Source organism: Rhamphochromis longiceps, linkage group LG9 (genome assembly GCF_057381845.1).
Source record: "Rhamphochromis longiceps isolate RC_006_pf linkage group LG9, R_longiceps_female_GT1.1, whole genome shotgun sequence".
Lineage (NCBI taxonomy): Eukaryota > Metazoa > Chordata > Actinopteri > Cichliformes > Cichlidae > Rhamphochromis > Rhamphochromis longiceps.
In genome coordinates, this window is record NC_140565.1 from 33,030,549 (window position 1) to 33,049,937 (window position 19,389).

Genomic DNA, 19,389 nt, shown 5'->3' on the forward strand with positions numbered 1-19,389 from the left:
CACTCCCAGGCATCATGAGACATTAGGCAGATAGTGAGACTCCTCCTTATCTCCAGGGAGGAGGTGTTGAGATGAAAATATTTGAAGTGCCTCAATTCTATGCTGTATATGAACTAAAATGCCATATAACCGAATAGTGTAGTATTAAGTGGACATGGCCCTGAAAAATAAAGACATTAGACTACGTGTCCTTGGGGGGTAGAAAGCTGTAGACCAGCGGTCCCCAACCTTTTTTGCACCACGGACCGGTTTATGCCTGACAATATTTTCATGGACCAGCTTTGTGAGGTAAGAGGGGGCACTTGTGGATGAGCTGAAGATATAGACCTGATGTCACTGTTTGGGTTCTTTGTCATTACAGGAGAAAGAAGTGAAAGCAGGCCCAAACCTGAGCACATGGATGACATCAACCAAAAACATCCAGCACCAGCAAGTAAAGATGAGCCAGCGGCGATCCCTGTGGAAAAGACTTTTCCTGCTATGAAGCAGCCCAGAAGACGCAAGCGCGCCAACGGGGAGGAGAGAAGCTTGAGCTGTGATCAGTGTGGGAAGACCTTTACTCTGAAAGGTCATTTAAAGAGACATCAGCTCGCCCACACTGGATTTAAAGCTTTCAACTGTGATCAGTGTGGAAAGTCTTTTACTCGGATTGATAGGTTAAAAAGACATCAGCGCAGCCACAGATTGGTAGCTTGAAATCACATCAGCTGATCCACACCAGTGTGAAACCATTCAGCTGTGATCAGTGTGGACAGTCTTTTGCTCACATCAGTAGCTTAAAAGAGTAAACATTTGGGTAGGGCTTGAGGGTCGACACTCCATACCAGTTGGTGGCGGTAACGCACCATTTTATTGTTTGCAAACCGCCAATAAAACTGAAGAAGAAGAAGAAGAAGAAGAAGCAGGGCAGCAGACGAAGAGGAAGGAGGAGTGTGCGTACTGTGCTCTTTGCTGTGTCTTTCCGCCGTTTTAAAAATGGGCACTTTTTGAAGAACCCGCATCAAAGTATTGTGGAGAAGCGTCGTGTTAAATCTAATTGATGAACGGCTTTTTGTGAGGTATGTATTGCAGCTGCGAAGACGAACGTACGTTCTCCTGTTAGGTTACAGCTGGTAGGAAGGTGCGTTCAGTGTGTCTTTGTAATTTTAAGTTTCCATGTCAAACGAGATAAAACAGTTATTTCTGGATGCGCACTTATTTGCTGAGATTAACAATGTGTTTTTGTAAACCACGTGATGATTTAAGTAATTTAATCTTTACAGAACATGTGAGCGAGGCTAAAAGAGCAATTGTCTCTGCTGGTCCGACTCCAACTACAAAGCCGGCCCGCTCGCCCCCTCCTGAGTCTGAGAGGAGATCCAGAGTAAGTCAGTTATAACTACACTGGTTGCTTAACTTCATCATTTTCTACAGGGTCTCTCTCTCTCTTAGCTCACTTTGGTTTGATTTCTGCCTTCTGTTTAGCCTCTCTGTTTGTCTGCCTCAGTACATTAATGTTTTATCATTTGAGTTAAACTCTCTGTTTCCCTTCATATGAAGGTGATGTCTGTGGAGTGATCATGACCTCGTTAATAATCCTCTGTTTTCCTTTTCCACTTCTCTTTCATATTCTTTCTGTTCTTGTGTAAGCTGCTAACTCTTGTGATGGACATTTCTTTATTTTATGTGTTGATCATATGTTTTGACAATATCACTTTAGTAATATCTATAGTACATTTTGTGCGACTTTGTTCTACACATAGGAAAACATCAAATAAGTATTTCACAGGTTATTCCACACACAGATGGGTATTGTGAGTGAGTTGGACTGACACTCCCAGGCACCATGAGACATTAGGCAGATAGTGAGACTCCTTATCTCCAGGGAGGAGGTGTTGAGATGAAAATATTTGAAGTGCCTCAATTCTATGCTGTATATGAACTAAAATGCCATATAACCGTATAGTGTAGTATTAAGTGGACATGGCCATGAAAAATAAAGGCATTAGACTACGTGTCCTTGGGGGGTGGAAAGCTGTAGACTCTCACCCACGCTTGCCTGTGAAAAAGTAGATAACAGGGGACCATCTTCTAGTGGAGATGCATTATAACTCACCTGTGCATTATAATAAAAGGTGTTGATTGCAGCTGACAGTGTCTGCAGACTTTGATAACTGTGACACCCTCGTGGTTAATCAGAGGCAAATCTGAGCCAGTGTGGATTTGGTTGTACAGCTCTCACACATACAACCTGAACTGCACATTGTAAGTGTGATGTTCTTCAAATTTGAACAAAGTAAAAACTAAAAAACTTTTTATTCACAAGTTGAACTTTTACTACTTTTATCCCCAAAATGAGCTCACTTCAAATATTTACCACAGCATAGCGTCCCCAGGCACCTGAGACGTTTGGCAGATGGTGAAACTGTTTATCTTTGTGAGGTAAGAGGGGGCACTTGTGGATGAGCTGAAGATATAGACCTGATGTCACTGTTTGGGTTCTTTGTCATTACAGGAGAAAGAAGTGAAAGCAGGCCCAAACCTCAGCACATGGATGACATCAACCAAAAACATCCAGCACCAGCAAGTAAAGATGAGCCAGCGGCGATCCCTGTGGAAAAGACTTTTCCTGCTATGAAGCAGCCCAGAAGACGCAAGCGCGCCAACGGGGAGGAGAGAAGCTTGAGCTGTGACCAGTGTGGAAAGACCTTTACTCAGAGATGCAACTTAAAATCACATCAGCTGATCCACACGAAATTTAAAGCTTTCAACTGTGATCTGTGTGGGATGTCTTTTACTCACAGTAGCAACTTAAAAAGACATCAGCTGATCCACACCGGTGTGAAACCATTCAGATGTGATCAGTGTGGAAAGTCTTTTCAGGATAGAGATCACTTAGAGAGACATCAGGGCGTCCACAGTGAAGTTAAACCTTTCACCTGTGATCAGTGTGGAAAGGCTTTTACTGAGATTGGTAGATTAAAAACACATCAGCTCATCCACAGTGGAGATAAACCATTCAGGTGTGATCTGTGTGGAAAGTCTTGTACTCAGATGGGCAATTTAAAAACACATCAGCTTATCCACAGTGGAGATAAACCATTCAGTTGTGATCTGTGTGGAAAGTCTTTTACTCAGATAGGCAATTTAAAAGTACATCAGCTCATCCACAGTGGAGATAAACCTCTCACCTGTGATCAGTGTGGAAAGGCTTTTGCTTACGTTAGTAACTTAAAAAGACATCAGCTCATCCACAGTGGAGATAAACCCTTCAGCTGTGAGCAGTGTGGAAAGTCTTTTACTCACATTGCTGCCTTGAAATCACATCAGCTTATCCACTCTGGTACTAAACAATTTGTATGTGGTGACTGTGGAAAGGCTTATATTGAGATCGAAAGGTTAAAAGCACATCAGCTCATCCACTCTGGTGCTAAACAATTTGTATGTGGTCAGTGTGGAAAGGCTTTTACTCACATGACTGGCTTAAAATCACATCAGCTCACCCACTCTGGAGTTAAATCATTTAAATGTGGTCAATGTGGAAAGGCTTTTACTCACATGACTGGCTTAAAATCACATCAGCTCAACCACTCTGGAGTTACATCATTTAAATGTGGTCAATGTGGAAAGGCTTTTACTCACATGACTGGCTTAAAATCACATCAGCTGATCCACTCTGGTGCTAAACAATTTGTATGTGGTCAGTGTGGAAAGGCTTTTACTCACATGACTAGCTTAAAATCACATCAGCTCACCCACTCTGGAGTTAAATCATTTGTATGTGGTCACTGTGGAAAGTCTTTCATCCATAAAACAAATCTATTGAGGCATCAGAAAACCCACAAAGTGTCCTCCTCTGAGAAAAGTGGAAGACCAATGGGACATTACTAGGGCTGCCACAAATGATTATTTTGATAGTCGACTAGTCACCGATTATTTTTGCAATTAGTCGACTAATCAGATCATGCATCCATTGGACGTAAAATGTACAGCATGCATCTGCTCTTATATAACTATCATGAGCTTACAGCTTTAAGTGTTTAAGGTCTGTGCTAACTAAGAATAGAGACAAGGTGATAGTTTATTAAATTTTAATGAAATGTGCAGATTGTTTCGGTGAAGTTTAATAAACTCCTTGCTAGGGATGGGTACCTGTATCCGGTGCCATGACGGCACCAGTTCTGACATAAACGGTAGTAACCAGACCGAAAAGAAGCGCACATTTCGGTGCTTTATTTCGGTGCTTTTATTTTCCTGAGATGTCATACACTTTAGATTCTAGCCAATCATTTTACGTTTCTGAGGATAGTAGGCGGGTCCAGGTACGTACGTTCTTTTGGAGCAGAGCTACAGATTAAAAATGCCCAAGGCAAAGCGGTGAAAAGTCTGGCTGTACTTCACAGCAAAATATGCAAACTCAGCAGCCTGCAACAAGTGCTTTAAGGTGATACTTTGATACTGTCAAAGGAGGTAACACCTCGAATCCGATGAAACACCTGGCGACGCATAACGGTGTTTTTTAAAGCCGAAAAATGCGCCGTATTTGATAGCTTGCTGCGAGACCTCACACCGAGCACATCTACTGCGGGTGTGGTGCCTGTTATCGGACCCGGAGTTAGCAACATCCCCCAAAAACCCGAAGAGGGGAGTCCTGGCCCCTAGCCCTGCCAGTGTAGCAGAAATGATGATGCAGCAGCAGCCGTTCTTCTCTGCGTGAGTAGCTTAATGTTGTTCGTGTGTAATTTACGTTGAGTAGGCTAAACACGTTATTACATTAATGCATGTAAGGTGAACTAGCAAACAGCATCATATCTATTTGCGGCTGTCTTCTTGTTTGATGGCAGATACTCCCTTCACCCTGGCCAAAAAGGCTAAAATGACCAAAGAAAGATTGGAAAACAGTTAAACATGAGGTTTTTGGAGAAAGTTTGTTTTTTCCATTGATTAAGCACTGCTTCCAGCCAAGAGTGTTGCCATATATGCCCCATAGCTGCAGAAAAGACTAACATTGTTATCTTTTTACAAAAAAACAGCTGAACATGAGAGGTTTTTGGACCAATTTTGTGTTCTCCATTCTTTAAGCACCGGCACCGTTTCAAAAGTACCAGTTAGGCACCGGCACCGTTTCAAAAGTACCAGTTTGGCACCGGTATCGGATAAAACCTAAACGATACCAAATCCCTACTCCTTGCTATCTAAAATATAACAGGACACCGGAGTATATTCTCGAGCATCTCACATTTCTGATAATCAGCTGTCTGCTTGACGTTTTTTCAGCTGTGTAAAAACTATAACTTTAATCTCAGCCAAACCGATTTACTCAGGAACAAATAAAATACTGAAAAAAAGCAGAACAGTAACATTTTTAAGTTATCTAAGTGACTTATATATCATGTTTAACCTGAGTAGCGAAAGATGGCGGTGGGTTTGGAAACCATTTGCCGGGAGTCCGGTGTTCTCACCGGCTCCAGGGAGCCTGTAACCCCGGCTAGCTATCGAAGTCTCCGAAAACGTCGGAGCACTTTTGAAAAAATTTGGTGTCTTGATAAACTGAGCAGATATTTGAAGTTTACACAGCTACATTCTCGCCTGAAAATATGTTAAACATTTACTTTGTGACCCAGAAAGAATGATAAGAATAAAACTGACTAGCTGCCGCCATTGTTGGAAACTGAGCTGTGCAATGAATTCTGGGACACAGCTTCTTCTTCTTCGGTGTTTAATGGCAGCTGTCATCCTTCTTCATGCAGTGCTGCCATCTTCTGTTTCAGTCCGTTATTACACGCTTAAATCCTACTACTTATTCCTGCGTCTTTTGGGATCTTACAAAGCTTCAAACGACGCCTTGACTATTAAATTAGTCATTGGCGATTTTGATAGTCGACGTAATCGTGACTAGTCGACTAATCGTGGCAGCCCTAGACATTACCCTGACAGGGTTCATTTGAACACAGTGGGAGAAACAGGGGTCTGAACAAAAGTTCTTCTGGATGCTGCGTCAAACTTAAAAAGCTTGAGATCAGGCTTCACAATTCAACTTGTTCCAAGTTTAGCAAGTTAAACTTCACTGGCTGTGTCCACAAACAGCATACAGAGAAAAAATTACTCCCATCATCTGATCACAAGAAAAACAAAATGTCAGAAGAGTTCACCTTCTGGGTCAAACTGTCAGACCTGTTACTGTTTATTTCAGGAGTCCCCAATCCCAGTCCACGAGGGCCGGTGTCCCTGCAGGTTTTAGATCTCACTCTGGGTCAACACACCTGAATCACATGATTACTTCATTACCAGGCCTCTGGACAACGTCAAGACATGTTGAAGGGGATAATTTAACATTTTTAAATCATCTATGACGGATCAAGGACACCTCTAAACCCTGCAGGGACACCGGCCCTCGTGGACTGGGATTGGGGACCCCTGGTTTATTTGGCTATTCATCGTGAGGTAATTATCAGTGTCAGTGCTGCGCCACTTCTATTGTAACTCACATGAAATGTGTTTTAAATGGGCTCTATTGTCTTACAATATTGTGTGAGTCTGTTTTGCTCCACAAAGACACAACCCCTCCTGCAATTTTTAATGTTACAGTAAAAAAAAAGGTAAATTGATAAATTTGTGTCATTTTTAAACGGGCAGTATGTGGAAAACTAAATATTTTCTTACCCATGTGTAAAGTTTTCAGTGGTCTGTGTTTTCTTACAGGATGTGAGTGTGTTTTGCTCCATGAAGAGACAAACCTACATTTTTTTTATGTTGCAATAAAAATATTTTTATTGTAAGTCATAAATGTGTGTCATTTATGATAAAACTGACTTGCTGTCCCTTTGTTCTCGTGTACCTAAGTAATTGTGGGTAATATCTTGATGCATGCTCAATCATCCAGGTAAGGAAATCCCAGAAGTTGATTCTGTTCATCTGGACGTAGCGTTTTCAGTGGGACAAACGTTTCGTCACTCATCCCAGAGACTTCTTCAGTCTCAGCTGACTGCAGGTTTCTCCAATCTTATAAAGAGTACATTTGCATAATGAATGAACCCCCCCCAGCAGGCCTGAAGGTGCCTGCTGGGGGGGGTTTCCATGACGAAGGACTCAAAACAATATCAGAGCCTTAGTCCAAACAATTAAAAAACCCGGCTGCACCTCCAGCAGCAGCGGCACACAGTCCAACAAGCCAAGTTCTTGTGGCCAACTTGGTTGGTGGCAAATCCGGCAAGACCGTTTAGGCAGCCTCCCATGGGTTCAGTGGCACCAAAACAGTCTAGGCGGCCTGCGATGAGACCAGTGGCGGCAGCATTGCGGCTCAGGCAGCCTGCCCCGGGTCCAGTGACAGTGGTGTTACAGATCAACCGGCCTGCCCTGGGTCCTGTGGCAGTGATAACATAACGGCTCCGGTGGCTCTCAACAGCTCCTTAGCTGTTGGCCTGGAAAGTGGCCAATGATTATTGGTCTTGGCTGATGGCTGGTGTTTCGCTGCTGGACTCGGAAGCAGCGGTGCAGTCGGTGCTGGATGAGGAAGCGGGTGTGCAGGTGTGGTAGGTATGGACAGCTTGCAGACCCCCGGTGCTCAAACCTCCGACTCAGGCAGAGCGGGACCATCCGGTGCGCAGATCCTCTGCGCTCAAACTTCCACCTCAGGTTGAGCGGGCACCTCTAGTGTGCAGACCCATGTAGCTCAAACCCCCAGATTGGGCTGAATGGCGCTCTCTGGCGCACAGACCCTCGGCCCTTAAACCTCTAGCCTGGGCTAAGCAGCCCATCCGGCACGCAGACCCCCGGAGCTCAAACCTCCAGCTCTGGCTGAGCAGACCCCTCTGGCTCGCAGACCCTCGACCCTTAAACCTCCAGCTCAGGCTGAGCGCTAATGCTAAGCTCCATTCCCAATCTGGATAGTTATCATCTGGTTATGTCTGGGGATTACAACCTGGTAATGGATTCTGTTTGGGATCGCTCTTCCCAATCTTTACTAAGACCTGTTATGTGACGGCTGTGTGCAGGCAGGAAAAGGACCCAAGGTGCAGACTCCGGAGACAGATGTGAACTCAAAACAGCTTTAATGTTAAACTCAAATATAACATAACTGGAAAAAATCAAAATAAACTTACACCAGAGGACTGACAGAACACACAGCTAGGTAAACGGTAGATCGCAACACAAACACAGGGCTCAAATACACAGAGGGAGCAATCAGGGAATGGGTAACAGGAGGGAAGCACAGCTGGGGCAAATCAGGCCTAACGAGACAAGGGGAAGCAAAACCAGACACAGTAACATCAGACATGGACTTTCAAAGTAAAACAGGAAACCCATAACACAGACTGAACAAAAGACACAGACTCACATGCAAGCACTACAACAGAGGGAACAGAGACGTGGGACCAGGGCAGACACAGACACTGACTGGACACGGGGATATAGCAGACAGGGGAGACAGAGCAACTAGAGAAGACAGAGACATAAACCATAAGACAGAACTCAAAGAAACCAAAGACTAGAAATAATAAATAATAAACTCAAAAACCCTGGGTCAACGACCCAGGCATCCTAACAAGACCATCTAAATCTGTGCAAACAATTCAGTCGTTCGTAGAGCCACATAAACTTGTAGACCCTTGGAGATTTAAGTATCCCACTAGAAGGGAGTATTCATTTTACTCTAATGTGCATAAGTCATTTTCTAGGATAGATTTTTTTTCTGGTTGGCCCCTACTTACTGAGTGCTATTACAGACTGTAAATATGATCCAATTGTCATTTCTGATCATGCCCCGGTTACAGAGGTGGGTCAAGTATCCAAAAATTGTACTCAAGTAAGAGTAGCATGACTTTGAAATATTATTACTCAAGTAAAAGTGAAAAGTAGTCTTCAAAAAAGTTACTCGAGTAAGAGTAAAGTACTTGGTGAAAAGACTACTCAAGTAGCGAGTAACTGTTTGAAATGTCCGATTTATTTTATAAATGCTATCAGACAAACAAAAATAAATAAATATACAAATTTTAGTATTTCCAAAAGGAATATATGTAAAAAGATCAACAAAATAAAGCACAACAATTCTAATTTCCAGATTTTCACAACATTTTTCAAACAAGCTTTTTTCACCAATACCTACAGTAAATAATATAAATATATAAACAGTGCAAACAATTTCCAGTGACAAGATTTGCTGTAAACTTTATATTCATTTTTGCTCCAAATGGCACAGCAACCTCAGAGAAAACAGAACGAGACATCTTCCTCATGTACATACAAGCCAGCTCAGTTCATCATAAATTGTATGGGTGTGCATCTATTTCTGCATATTTAGCAAAAATGTGCCATTTCTTCACTCAGTGAGGTGATGGTTAAGCTTCAGCAGCAGTTTGCTCTCAAGGTTCTTTCTGTGAAGCTGTGACTGTTTAGCAGTGAACAGGAGTCCTGCATGACTGAGAAGTCCTTCACAAGCTCCAGATGCAGGAAGAGCTGTATTGCCTTTGATTGACAGCTTCTTGATGTGAGGAACGCCATGCAATAGATCCACACCTCCAGTGAATGGACATGAAAGGTACCGCTCCAGCCCTGCATCTGGCTTTCCTGACCCCATGGATCTATCATCTTAGTCGGTTAGGCTGCTGTTTGCGCTGGCATCATCCAGCTTTGTGTCTAGGTGATGTCTGATGAAGTTGAGACCTGTGGAAAGATGTATGGTTTTCAAAAGAATCAGGTCTGGTCATTATAGTGCTGTATACACTGCAAAGCTGCGGATGTTTGGCAAGAAGATTTGATCACACTGGAGATGTTTTTTACTAACTCTTGTAGAAAAACAAAATCTTGTCATTCATATCCCGCACAAACAGTTTGCAATGAATTCCAGATTAAGTTTAAAATAAGAACGCGTGCAAGGCGAAGCAGTGCTAGCCAATAGATCCTCCTGTTTGGCTGTTACTCTGGGAAAAGACGAGAAAGACTGTGATGGAAGCGTGACTGGAGCTGCGATGTAGTCTATATAATATTTATATTGTACGAATGTGATAATTCTGTATATTGTAATAATGTGATATTATATTGTTAAAAAACGTGAAAGGTATATTGTTAGAACAATATACTTTTCACTTTTCTTTTGCCTGGGTGGCAGCTCTACGCTTCCATATCCGAGGCTTTTCAATGTGGCCTCACAAAGTTATCACGACTACAACAACCATGAAAAGAGTTGGATGGACATTGCTGCTCAATCACAGCTGCCTGGTCAATGTTTTTCATTAGTAATTTAGCAAAGTTGACAGTGGTGGTGTGTGTCTGTGTGAGTGAGTGAAAGACAGAGAGGGAGAGTGAGAGATTGATTTTGTAGGATAAGCATTAGAGCTGGGCGATAGAACAATAACTAAATGTATTGCGAAATAACTTTTTCTCAATAGAAAAATTAAACTATTGCGATAGGCCTCATCTATCTTGGACTCTTAAAAAAAAAAGAACAGCCAATCCAAATTAAGTTGCACAGAGAATCACTAATTCGTCATTCGGCTTTTGTCAGACTAAAGTAACTGTTAAAACTGTTTGAAAAGCTAATCTATACAACAAGGAGAGATTGAGAATTTCCTTTTAGTTCTCAGTTTATTTGATATTGACAAAAGTTAGTCAATTTTGTCTGTTCTTCTGTAAAACCAACTAAGATTTATTTATAGAATTAATATTTTGTTTCTAAGTGGAATTGACAATTTAGTCTGTTTTGTTTGTCCTATTTTGAAACTTAAACGCTTTAGCGGCTGCCTTTTGTGTAGTTTGCAATATTTGCCTTTATTTATCTGAAAAAGTCTCGTGTTCCTCAAGTACATGGGGGAACTGCGAACTGTGCTTCAGCGACTCACACATGCAGGAATTTTTAAAAGAACCAAGAGAGGCACTGAAAAGGATCTGCAACGGTGAGCTGTTTTGATTTGGGAGGATTTTCAAGCGGACCAACAGGGAAAGCCTCGCTTCCTTACTGCTGCAATTATTGGGTGCAGGTTCCTAGAAACTCAGTTTGGGTATTCTAGTGGGTGTTCTTCTTCGTCTAAAGGCGTAAATATGATGTGGGGAACATGAACAGAAGCAGTGACTGCAGCACTGCATGGCAGATTTTAATCCCTACAGCATGTTGTGTCACCAGAAAGCAAAACCTTTCCTGTGATTTCTGGTAGATTTGGTTTTTTTGTTTGTTTGTTTGTTTGTTTTAGTACCAGGCTGATTTTGCCAGATAGGTTAGGGTTGTTTTCTTTTTGTAAGAGAAACACAGGTTTATTTTTTATATATATTTAGACATGTCCTGAACAAGGCCTAATATGTTTTGTTTGTAACGGTGCACTTAGGGGGAAAAAACCTGCCAGGTATCATCCCTCTGGGGGTGATATTTTGTGTGTTGATGATGTAAAAGCAGGCCTGCAAGATCGGGAGTAAAAGTGTTATAAAATACTTTAATTGAGAGCAAATATAAGGTGAGCTTCTCTAGATTACAATGGGCTTCTGAGAAAATTCACCTACATAGGACGCTGACCATATTAGATAGTAAGTCCTCTGTTTTAAAAGGATTGTAGCGATTCAATCCATTTCAAAAGCAATAAGAATAGTTTTTATTTTTGGAATGATGAAATATTGCTGTCAGTGGATATTTAAATTCATGCGCGGTTTTCTACTATCAGCAATGATTGGTACGATTGCATGTGACTGGATGAATGCATGTGATTGGACTGTGGCTGGACTGATGATGTGGACTAAGTGTGACTGACTTGAAATTGTGAAGACGTTAACTATTTTAGCATTAGTCACTGCTAATGCCTAACCCACCCAAACAGTGAAAAAGGGTGGATGTATGTGCTTTTGTTTGCTTGTTTTTGCAGGAGCAGGAGGATGACAGAGACCAGAGGAGGGGAGACTGTAGGTTCACATGAGTGTGTGTGGGCCTTACAGACTTAACCCTTAACCCTCCTGCCATCCTTTAAAAAACTCACACCCATCACCCTAGGGACCATTCTCAGCCACGCCATAAAAAGACCATATATCCATATTTTATTCCACTTTAAATTAGCCAACCTTGTAAAACTACTTCTCCCTGAAATATTCATGTAAAGTTTTAATTATATTTTCATTGTTTTAACCCTTCAAATCCCAGTGTTATTACATGAGCGCCCTGTGTTATAAGCCCCAAAAACCAAAAAACGAAACTAAATATTTCCACAAAAAACCAGTTGAAGTAATATGTGATTGTCATTATAAGTAGGCCTTTAGATGGACCAAAGATTGGCACCAACATACATTTTGACCTGCCATTATTTTTTTTGCATTTTTTTTGCAATTTAAAAATTAAAACTTCAAGGCCCTGAGTCTTCATTGACATCCAAGAAAAGAAGAAAAAATAAAATCATATGATGATAATTTGGGGTTGAAAAATAGCGTTTATAATGGAAGTCAATGGGCAGAAAATGGTCCCCAGGGTGATGGGTGTGGGGATTTCTGCTGCTCAGCCATTTTAGGCTGATTTAAGGAATTCACACTGGAATATTAACATTGACAGGTAAAAACTATCCTGTGGCAAGTTTGGTTATATTCCACTGAACACAGTGGAAATGGCAGCCATTTAACACATAGCAGTGGCACAAAAAGGTCCCAAGAAGGCAGGAAGGTTAAGCTGCTACTTTTCTGTGTTACTGATTTTGTGTGGAGAAAACTGTGTTTTCCTGGCTGCTTGTTGGTTACAGTAACACACTGTATTGTTGGAAAATGTTAAATGCTACAGGAGAAAAATGTGTATTCAATGTGAAACACATACTGTGTTAAAATCGGTGAAGTTTGTATTTACTCACCAATTTTGGTTTCTAGGTAATTGTGGTGTGGATGCAGGCTCCAGGCAGAGCCAAGAGTTAGACCCACTTGACATGACATTAATGCTGATTTTAGTCTTTAACAGGGCTGAAGCAAAATTACTCCGGAGGAGGAGCCCTGATGTTGTCTGAGAATTTGTGTAACTAACCTTTTCCTTTTTGTTATTCTCCTAGTTCTGATGAGTTGACTCATGGGAGAGACCACGTGTCAAACGGAGGGATTCTAGGTTTAAACAATGTTTTCTATGTTTTCCATGAGTTTTTTCATGGTGTTTTTGTCCATGGCTTTTTACTGTGATTTGTGGGATTAACCGTTCATGTACAGGTATTAAACCTCTACAGGGGGGTTAAGTCCATGTTCAGATAAGGTTTTGATGATCTATAAGTAAACTTCACTGAACTGAAAGGAAAATGTGGTTTGAAGCCTGGCTTCTGTCAGTCTGCCCATGACTGTAGCTGCCTCCACCAGTGTGTGAATGTGAGAGTGAATGAATAGTGGAATTGTAAAGCGCTTTGAGGGTCTCGAAAAGTGCTATATAAATGCAATTCATTATTATTATTATTATGATGATGGTTGACGTGTTTTCTAAATGGTTAGAAGTTTTTCCTCCTAGTGAAGAGATACAGGTGCAGCAGCCAGAGTATTGCTGGAAGAAATCATCCCAAGGGTGGAATCTCCTGACTGAGTCTGCGTGCTGATCAGAAGTCTTCAGAGACCCAGCAAGAACAGGGACCATTCATAACAGAGCTGACAGCCCAGGCAGTGGTTAAGGTCAAAGGTCATGGGGTTTGGGGCCCTACTAGTCATCATGAGAAGATTCCAGAACCACAGCAATAACCATAAAGCTGCGTTGGAACGAGAGGGTGAGGGCTGAAAAGAGCCCCCTCCTCCAACAAGAGCGTGCTGAGCTCCAACTCAGCAACTGCAGAGTGAGACTCTGTGGCACCCAAGAGGGATCAGCGAATGAATGCTTATCACACCTGCTTAAAACAGCCAATCACTTTCCCTGGAAAGCTTAGTGTGTTTTTAAGTTACGGAGGTCGTTGTTGTGACGTTAATAATCATTTTATAAATGATATGCATTTACATGATTCTCCGAACATCACAAACTCTGTTAGAGTCCTGAGCATGAGTAAAAGTGATTGGAGTAATTATAGCATGCAAGTTTTACAGCAACTTGTGTAGATTTTGTAGGGTAGGTAGACTGATTATCTAGCATGTCAGTTCCTGATGCGTAAGTGCATTAGGCCCTCATTGTCTGAGTAAACATAGTGTGGGATTATAATATGATCTTATGCCATGTTATACCCCTGATTAAAGATTGTGAAATCATTATGTAGTTTTAGTTTGTAGTATTCTCCTGAATTAGGTGAAAACTATTACAGTTATTAAACTGATTTGTATTACGTTAGACTGCTGATTCAGTGTGAATGAATGATATTGTTTATGATGCATTATACTGCTGAGTTATAAGAAATGCTGTTTTCAGAGAGTCAGGACCTTGCTTTTTCTCATAGTGGAGGAGACAGAGAGCACATTCCACGGGAGACTACACCCCCACCGTTGTTGAAGGCAGACAAAATAGGGAGCCAAGGCCATAAGTCAGGCTCGCTAGGAGTTAGAAAGAATGTGAATGTTTAGGTTTTTACGACTAGGTGCGGGCCACTAGAGGCTATAAGAGTTTGAGTAACCCTCCACCAGTTTGAGATTTGCTGTGACCCTCTTCATGCATGTCTCCCCATCTGGATGGTTTAAGCTCGTAAAGTGTTCAATTGTATGTAATAAAAGATTGTTGATTGAGCATTTGTACACCGAGTATTGTCCGTCCTTCAGCCCAAAGATCGAAAGAATTGGGAGAATTTAACAATAGTAACAGTCGTGAGTTCTTTTGACATGTGTACTCAATTTTTACACATTTGACACCGTAAAGATTGGATTTTTGGTTTATCCCATTTCATTGAGGGGTTTTGATCGGCCTCAAAAATGCTGGAAGCACTAAAGAAGGAAGTCGTTCTTCCAGAGTTGTGGTTGTTTTGGTTTCCCCAATCACTGATGTGGGCACAGTAAAGATAATTGTAAATGCCTTGGAGAGGGTTCACACCTTTTAAACGGGCTGATGGCCCTACAATAGTAAAGAGTACAGTACGCTGCATAGACAGAGAGGAAAGATCTATAATTCTGTTGCAAAATGTAGCTCAGAAGTGTTGGCTGTGTGGAAACTCATGGCTACTTTTGGGTTTTACTTTAAAACTCGAGAAGCACTAACATCAGTGTTAGTATATGTTTGTGCTATTCATTTGCCTACAGGTTCGGACATTCACTGTCCCTGATGGCAAACATCTGGACAGGGCAAAGCAAATGGCACAAAGGAGTGTGTGATGTTTGGTGAGACATGTGTGCCTCAATCCCTAATAACACTGGGGAAGAGGGTCTTTTACAGAAACAGTTAATAAATTGGGAGATTTAATGATAAAGTGGGAAATATATCACACACCTAAAAACTTCCTTATCTTAACAACGGGTTCTTATGAGAGAGCCGCTTGATGTAACTAAGACATATAACCTGTCTATTTCATACATTCGAGAACAGTGGGAGAATGATTTGGGTGCTGTGGTGGCAGATTTCTTTTCTCATGTATTAATCACACATTTAATCATATCACATTAGTTATAGTAATATCACTTTCTCACTTTACTATAGTAAGAGCACTCCTGTCACTAGTTTACATGCATGTGGAAAGTTAACACAGTGAGGCCAATGTAATGGGAGACATTAAACAGATAGTGAGACTCCTTCTGCTTATCAGGGATGTAAATTCTTAGGTGAAGGCTAAGCAGAAAACAAGGTCATAATTCTCTCTGTGAGGGAGGAGTTATAGCCCCCTGTGAGAGGGGCCAACATGTGAGGTTGTGGAATGTTCATTGTCTGTGTGGGCGGTGGCCACAATCCGGAGATGGTCCCGGTGTTTCACTGGGATGCTCTCTCCACATCACAATGTGTTTATTAAACCCACTTCAAATCAAGCTCGCTGGGTGTGTTGCAGGTTATTGTTAAATTTTCCACGACAGTGCCCAGCTGTCTGACAAAGAGTGAGATATGGCTCTTACCAGGGTCCATTCGTCTTCTATATGTTCAAGACACTCCCTAATACAATTCAAAGTGTTACACAGGTTACATTTTTCAAAAGTTAAACTAGCAAAAATATTTCCGAACATAGACATAGACCCATCGTGTGATAGATGCAAACAGACTCCAGCTACTTCCCTTCATATGTTTTGGTCCTGTCCGAAAATTGCTCCTTTCTGGTCATCATTTTTTGAAGTCATCTCTAAAGCCTATGCCTATAACATCTCGCCTCCCCCTTGGTGACAGTTTTTGGTTGTTTCTCTGGTATTGTGACTTCTGTTCCCCCTGCCCATTTACAGAGGGTCATTGCGTTTTTGTCATTATTAGCGAGACGCCTGATTTTATTTAAATGGAAGTCTACTACTGCTCCATCACACCACCGCTGGATAACGGATGTTATGCAAAATGTCAAACTGGAAAAAATCAGATGTACTCTGAACGGATCCATCGGCAAATTCCACACAACGTGGAACCCTCTGTTAACATACGTCAACAATTTATCCGGTCTGGAACTGGAATCTTCAGTGTTTTTGTTTGCCCTAGAACAGTCCTGTAAAAACAATAGAGAGGTGCACCCCCCTCCCCCCTTTCTTTTTCTTTTTTTTGCTGTTGTTGCTGTGCTTTTTGTTTGTTTTTTTGTTTGTTTGTTTGTTTTGTTTTTTGTTTCCCTTTTCCCGTCTTGGTATTATCTGTCTTTATGATCTGTGGGATTGTTGTTTTGTGGTTTTCTGTAAAATAATAGGAATGCTATGTATGATAATTGGAAAACTACAAGTGTTAAAAAAAAGAATTACTACTACATTGAAAGCTGTTATAGTACGCCTTAAACTCATAGACATTTGGAGATTCAAATATCCTCATTCCAAAACGTTTACTTAGTGCAACCTTTTGGTTAGTTTTGGAAAGTTTTGATAGCGATAGCATAGATGTAGGTGGCCTTCGCCAGCAACAGATCATAAAGCCGTATTAAAATAAATTTAACTTCCCCTAAATCTTCTGTTGTTAAATCTACATATTGGAAACTCAACAGCTCTTTTTTAGAGAAAGATGATGTGAAAAAGGATCTTAAAGAACTGATCTCAAACTATTGATCTATAGCTCGAGAAAAATTAAAGTTTGCAAATAACTGGGAATTATTAAAATTTGAAATTGACAAATATTTAAGGAAGGTTGGCAGCCTTAATGTGAAATCGAAAAGATTAGAGGAAGAAAAATCAATCTCTCAAATTGACACTAATTGAAGAGGATAAATTGAACCTTGCTAAATTACAAGATAAATTAGATGGCTTATACTCAGTGTTTTGCTTGTAAATAAATAACTGAAAAGTGGGACGTCCGTATTTATTCAGCCCCACTGTTCGCTTCAACAGTGCTCCGTGGGATGTTCAAGGCCTGGGAAATCTTTTTGTAGCCTAAGCCTGCTTTAAATTTTCAATAATTTTATCTCTGACCTGTCTGGTGTCTAAATCGAATCGAGAATCTGTGGCAAGATCTGAAAACTGCTGTTCACAAACCCTGTCTATGTAATCTGACTGAGCTGGAGCTGTTTTGCAAAGAAGAATGGGGAAAAATTTCAGTCTCTAGATGTGCAAAGCTGGTAGAGACATACCCTAAAAGACTGGCAGCTGTAATTGCAGAAAAAGGTGGTTCTACAAAGGTGGGGTGACCATGGCTCAGCGGTTGGGAAGCGCATCTGTAACCAGAAGGTCACCGGTTCGATCTCTCTGTCCTGGTCATCGTGTCCTTGGGCAAGACACTTTACCCTACCGGCCAGAGGGGCCGATGGCGCGGTATAGCAGCCTCGCTTCTGTCAGTCTGCCCCAGGGCAGCTGTGGCTGCAACCTGCTTGCCTCCACCAGTGTGTGAATGTGAAAGTGAATGAATAGTGGAATTGTAAAGCGCTTCGGGTGCCTTGAAAAGCGCTATATAAATGCAATCCATTATTATCATTACAACGTATTGACTCAGGGGGCTGAATAATTACGCACTCCCCACTTTTCAGTTATTTATTTGTAAAAAAATGTGTGGAATCATGTTTGATTTTCATTACACTTCTTACGTGTACACCACCTTATGTTCGTCTTTCACGTGGAATAAAAATAAAATGGATTCATGTTTGTGGCTGTAATGTGACAAAATGTGGGAAAGTTCAAGGGGGCGTGTACAACCCTTTAAATAAAGAAGTGCTTGTGCTTCCTCTTTAAGATCTCCCGGATTACACTGAGGGTGGTATCGTGCACGTCTCCCACATATGTGCTTAATACATAATTGTTGTGTACTGGACCTGATCTGAGTATTGGTTGTTTGTTCTCAGCCCAACATAAAACAATCGCGACAAGAGGCTCAGCATGACCTCATTAAAAATGCTCCGTTTTCTTTTTCCACTTCTCTTCTTTCATATTCTTTCTGACGTCTTTTCTTGTGTAAGCTGCTAACTCTTGTGATGGACATTTCTTTATTTTATGTGTTGATCATATGTTTTGACAATATGACTTTAGTAATATCTATAGTACATTTTGTGTGGTTTTGTTTTACACATAGGAAAACATCAAATATGTATTTCACAGGTTATTCCACACACAGATGGGTATTGTGAGTGAGTTGGACTGACACTCCCAGGCACCATGAGACATTAGGCAGATAGTGAGACTCCTCCTTATCTCCAGGGAGGAGGTGTTGAGATGAAAATATTTGAAGTGCCTCAATTCTATGCTGTATATGAACTAAAATGCCATATAACCGAATAGTGTAGTATTAAGTGGACATGGCCCTGAAAAATAAAGACATTAGACTACGTGTCCTTGGGGGGTAGAAAGCTGTAGACCAGCGGTCCCCAACCTTTTTTGCACCACGGACAATATTTTCCTGCCTGACAATATTTTCATGGACCAGCTTTGTGAGGTAAGAGGGGGCACTTGTGGATCAGCTGAAGATATAGACCTGATGTCACTGTTTGGGTTCTTTGTCATTACAGGAGAAAGAAGTGAAAGCAGGCCCAAACCTGAGCACATGGATGACATCAACCAAAAACATCCAGCACCAGCAAGTAAAGATGAGCCAGCGGCGATCCCTGTGGAAAAGACTTTTCCTGCTATGAAGCAGCCCAGAAGACGCAAGCGCGCCAACGGGGAGGAGAGAAGCTTGAGCTGTGATCAGTGTGGGAAGACCTTTACTCTGAAAGGTCATTTAAAGAGACATCAGCTCGCCCACACTGGATTTAAAGCTTTCAACTGTGATCAGTGTGGAAAGTCTTTTACTCGGATTGATAGGTTAAAAAGACATCAGCGCAGCCACAGATTGGTAGCTTGAAATCACATCAGCTGATCCACACCAGTGTGAAACCATTCAGCTGTGATCAGTGTGGACAGTCTTTTGCTCACATCAGTAGCTTAAAAGAGTAAACATTTGGGTAGGGCTTGAGGGTCGACACTCCATACCAGTTGGTGGCGGTAACG

The 19,389-nt window shown here is 41.5% G+C and overlaps 1 protein-coding gene across 4 annotated transcripts in view; it reads left to right on the plus strand.

Annotated features, from left to right (window-relative positions):
• Window positions 1–18,945, plus strand: part of LOC146662664 (uncharacterized) — a 36,417-nt gene extending 17,472 nt beyond the window's left edge. The window contains exons 2-5 of one of the 4 annotated variants that reach the window (XM_085417492.1): window positions 362–656; window positions 692–784; window positions 2,631–5,080; window positions 5,113–6,601. In XM_085417492.1, the coding sequence (XP_085273618.1) occupies window positions 397–656; window positions 692–784; window positions 2,631–3,870 (1,593 nt within the window). In that variant the 5' untranslated portion in view covers window positions 362–396 and the 3' untranslated portion in view covers window positions 3,871–5,080; window positions 5,113–6,601. Of the gene's footprint in view, window positions 1–361; window positions 657–691; window positions 785–856; window positions 1,059–1,262; window positions 1,364–1,384; window positions 2,422–2,494; window positions 5,081–5,112; window positions 6,602–18,908 lie in introns of those variants that run through there. The other 3 variants (XM_085417490.1, XR_014913138.1, XM_085417491.1) reach the window with 3 other exon arrangements.
• Window positions 18,946–19,389: the final 444 nt, after the last annotated feature.